The sequence below is a fragment of the Cryptomeria japonica genome, chromosome 5 (assembly GCF_030272615.1).
Source record: "Cryptomeria japonica chromosome 5, Sugi_1.0, whole genome shotgun sequence".
In the NCBI taxonomy this organism is placed as follows: Eukaryota; Viridiplantae; Streptophyta; class Pinopsida; order Cupressales; family Cupressaceae; genus Cryptomeria; species Cryptomeria japonica.
The window spans coordinates 78,163,394-78,167,496 of record NC_081409.1 but is presented as its reverse complement, the minus strand read 5'-3'; the positions used below and the strand labels follow the sequence as shown (position 1 = coordinate 78,167,496).

General features: G+C 32.6%; 1 protein-coding gene across 1 annotated transcript; it reads right to left on the bottom strand.

Annotated features, from left to right (window-relative positions):
• Positions 1–1,121: 1,121 nt before the first annotated feature.
• On the bottom strand, positions 1,122–1,562 carry LOC131032768 (uncharacterized). The gene has a single exon (XM_057963820.1). It carries the CDS (start codon positions 1,560–1,562, stop codon positions 1,122–1,124), a length of 441 nt encoding a protein of 146 aa, XP_057819803.1.
• Between the last annotated feature and the right edge of the window lie 2,541 nt (positions 1,563–4,103).

Genomic DNA, 4,103 nt, shown 5'->3' with positions numbered 1-4,103 from the left:
TTTGACTTTCTGTTGTGACAATTCTGGTTTGTAATGTTTAAATTCTGATGGTTGGCTGGTGTTTGTTTGTTTGTGACTGCTCTGTTTTTCTGTTATTCAGATCCTTTCTAAAACCTGTGTTTCGCTACTATGTAGTCTAATCCATTTTTCACAGGCAGCTCACTGATTGTATGAATTTCAGGACTCCATCAAAACCTATTTATCTTAAACAAAAACATGATTTCACAAAAAAAAGAACAATACACTAAATTTGATAAATAATAGAAACAATAACAACAGTACTCAAGAAACATATTTAATAGAAAAATGAATTTCACCTTGACAAAAATGGCAGAAAAAGAACACTTTTACAAATGTAATTGCATCTTGCGAGACACTAAAAAGAGAATAAGCTATCGATTTTAATATTGTTTATAAAAATATACAGATGTGCACAATGCCAGGAAGGTAGGCTGATCAATTGGGCATTGACAAAATAATTCTGTGTGCTGCATGGCTTTGGTCCCATATCAAGACTCTTTTTTCTTCTCAGCAAACAATTAGCAAAATGGGCGGAAGCAAAAGTCCACGGATATGAAAGAACTAAAAGAAAAGAAACAACACAATATTCTGCTAAGTAGAGAATAATTTAACTTTTATCGATTGATTCACAAAATGAATACAACTCCTCTCTTTTATAGAGGATTTCACTGTAATAGCAAAGCCAGATAATTGAAATAGAACTGTGACTTATTACACGCGTGGAGGAGATCACATCCCTTTAATTTAGTAAATGGAGTAACCAATACAATGCTAACAATTTAATAATCTATGCATGTAACTAACAACTAAACTAGAGTTTAACGGTGGTAACGGTGGCAAATGAGCTGATTGTAGATGCATGTTGAACTGGAGGTGTAACCGAAGGCTGAATGCGGCAAACTGTAGTTTAATCGTGGAACTGCATGTTCCCTATAATTGATCGAAGCATCTCCTTGCATGGAGGATCTGCACATGCATGATTGACGGAAAGTAACCGAAACTTTAACACTAGAGACTGAGTGTTTACGGAGGAGAAATTACATGCCAACAGGATATGGCACCAAAATCAGAGGAGGCTTACACTCTGCAATGCCAGTATCTCACTCCCTCGAGGAGTAGAAATCAATTAGCTTATTCAGCTCCATGTTCCTAAATCTCAGGTCATTTTTCTCTAGCATGGACGTCAGATGCTGAAAAGCAACTTCCTCACAAGGAATACTGAGTCCCATCTGATCATGAAAGCCATACTCTTCCTCCGCCTTATCTAGGAATTCCTTGAACAGAGAATGATTCAAACACTCGGTGGGGATTATAAACCTAGATCGTTTACTACCAACATACACTGCACAGTGACCTTTTCGAATACGGGTGGGGAGGACACCGCATGATCTGCCCATGAACTCATCTCCGAAGCTGAAATACCTTGTGCTCTTTGAAGAGAGAACATGCCCAACTGCCTTGCGAGAATTGGCAAATCTGAAGAGGCATGTGCTTATGTATTTCACAATCAGGACTTGGGGATTTCCCTTTCTCCTTGCCATTGCAGAATGGTGAAAGAAAGCAAGAGAATTTGACTTACAAGATAAGGCTCAAAAACCAGATAATATTGAGAATTTTTTTAAGAAAATGCTTTGATGGCTAAACAGCATGCCTATATATATGGCAATCAAAACTGAGAACCCACCTAACAAAGGTTAAGGAAAACATGATTATAATAATAATAATAGGATCATGATTAGTAGAATAGAAAAGTCCGTGAAATAATTAAAGTTGTACTCGGTGTCCATACATATTTTATACATGGTGCTTGCATTTTGAAATAAAATCAAGGTAGCAGGGCCATGTGTTGCCTTGGTCAGGTGTAGGGTCTCTTGCAAATATATCGATCATTTCATTCTCAATCAATGTCTTCTATAAATACAAAGGTTGATTGGAAAGAAACAGCCACACCCGGTGTGTTCCTTAATGGTTGTTAGATTTTCAGCCACTCTGGTGTGTTCATTAATGATTAAATAATAAAACTAACCCTGATGACGATTTAAGGAATTTTTTTTTGTTGGCTAAGATAAAGATATCTGACTATATTTATAGGAACCAAAACTAAGAACCCACCCAAAAATGGTGAAGATAATATGATTATAATACAACCACCCAAGAAAGGTGAAGTAATATGATTGCAATAATAGGAGGATTTGGTTTAAAAAAACCAAAATGGCCCAGAGCTTTCTTATAATCGTATACAATGTCCATAGGTGTGGGTTCACTTGTAAAATTATCGAATATTTCATGGTCAGTCATTGTCTGTTCTGTAACATGCAGAGTTTTGACTCAAAACGACTCCACCACATGATGTGTTCCTACAGGGCTTTCATCAAAGAGTTTCCGATTCCCCTTACTTGTCAACCACTCTTTTTTCTCGACCCGTCCTTCAAATGATTAAACCAATTGTCTTACAATTGTCCCTGGCTACAGGAGCACCAGATCAAATGTGAGCAATTGACCATTTTTTTAAAAGTTTATTTTAGAGTTAAAAGTGAAAATTAATTCTATTGTTATTGGTTTATTAGGAAAGTTGTATATTTTAAAGGATTTTATTATAGAATTAATTTTTGTTGAGTGAATAACAAAACGGATGAATTTGGGATCATGTCTAAATCGTATTTAATTTTATGAAGATTCCTGACTTACCTTACTAAATATATTAGTCTAATATGAGAAGAAATGAGGCCACAATCAAGAGAATTTGATGAAAAAAATATTGGATATTAGATAATGATTTCGAGCATACAATTGAAGATAAATAAGATATGTCAAGCAAACAAGAATTTTAGGAATAAATTTTAAATTTATTTCAAAATTTTAGAAACTTATAATAGATTATAATTTTTCATTTTTTAAAGATTTTTAAATGATCTTTTTTTTTGGACAATATAAGAGATGATTATCTATATACTTATTTAATACAGTTTATTGAAACTATTTAGTAACTTAGTTCTTTGAGAAATAATATAGATGATCATTTTTCTAAACAGACTAAATGGTAATTAATTTGTTTATGCTTATACTATAAGTGGATTCTAATATTATTTCTTCAATTATGAACTTGTTAAGGAATTAAAAACTTAATTTGTATCATAGTATGTTTTTTGTTATATCAAACACCAAGATAACTATATCAAATTATAACATCCTATCTATTCTAGAATTTAAAAGAATTGATCATGATTATTGTTGCATCAAGATATTGAATTTTTGATTAAAAAATATATTTAGAGGAGATTGTAGAAATTGGTTATGAAAAGCCAATTGATTGTAAAACTCTTGCGGCTAATGATACAAGTAGCTAAGAAGGAAGCTATTAAAAAGAAGAATGATTGAGCTTTATTTCATATTCAAATCCTGATAAGAGCTTGTTTATTAGAATTGGAGGTGCAAATTCAATCCAAGATGCCTATAATACTCGACAAGAAGCTTACAAAGGTAATAATCAAGTCAAAGTTGTTAAGCTATAGACATTAAAGAAAAAAATTGAGAATTTGAAAATCCAAAAAGTAGAGATCGTGAGCTATCGCCATGTAAGAGTAAATGATGTTGTTTATAAAATGGATATTCTTGGAGAAATTTTGAACAAGGAAGTGATTAAAAATGTGTTGAGATCTATAACACCTAGATGGAATTATGTTGTTATAGTCATTCAAGAAAGAAAATATTTGAGTATCCTTCCGTGTGATAATTTAGTTGGATCTCCTACGTGCCATATCGAAAGAATAAGAGATTCATTTGCAAAAAAGTGATTAGAATTTTTTTTCTCAAAATTACAAATTACAAAAAATGAAGATGTCAATAGAAGCTCCAAAACCAACGAAGGCCAAGATAAAGGTCAAAATCAAAACAAAATTAGAGGAAATAGAGAAAGAAAGAAGAGATGTTTCATGAGGAAGAAGTAGAGGTTTATTTGATAGGATAAATATCCAATGTTATCATTATAACATGTATAGTCACTTTGAAAGGCAATATAAATTAAAAGTAGGTAATACTAGAAAAAATGTTAATAATGCACATTGGGTTGGTGGGTCTTCTCC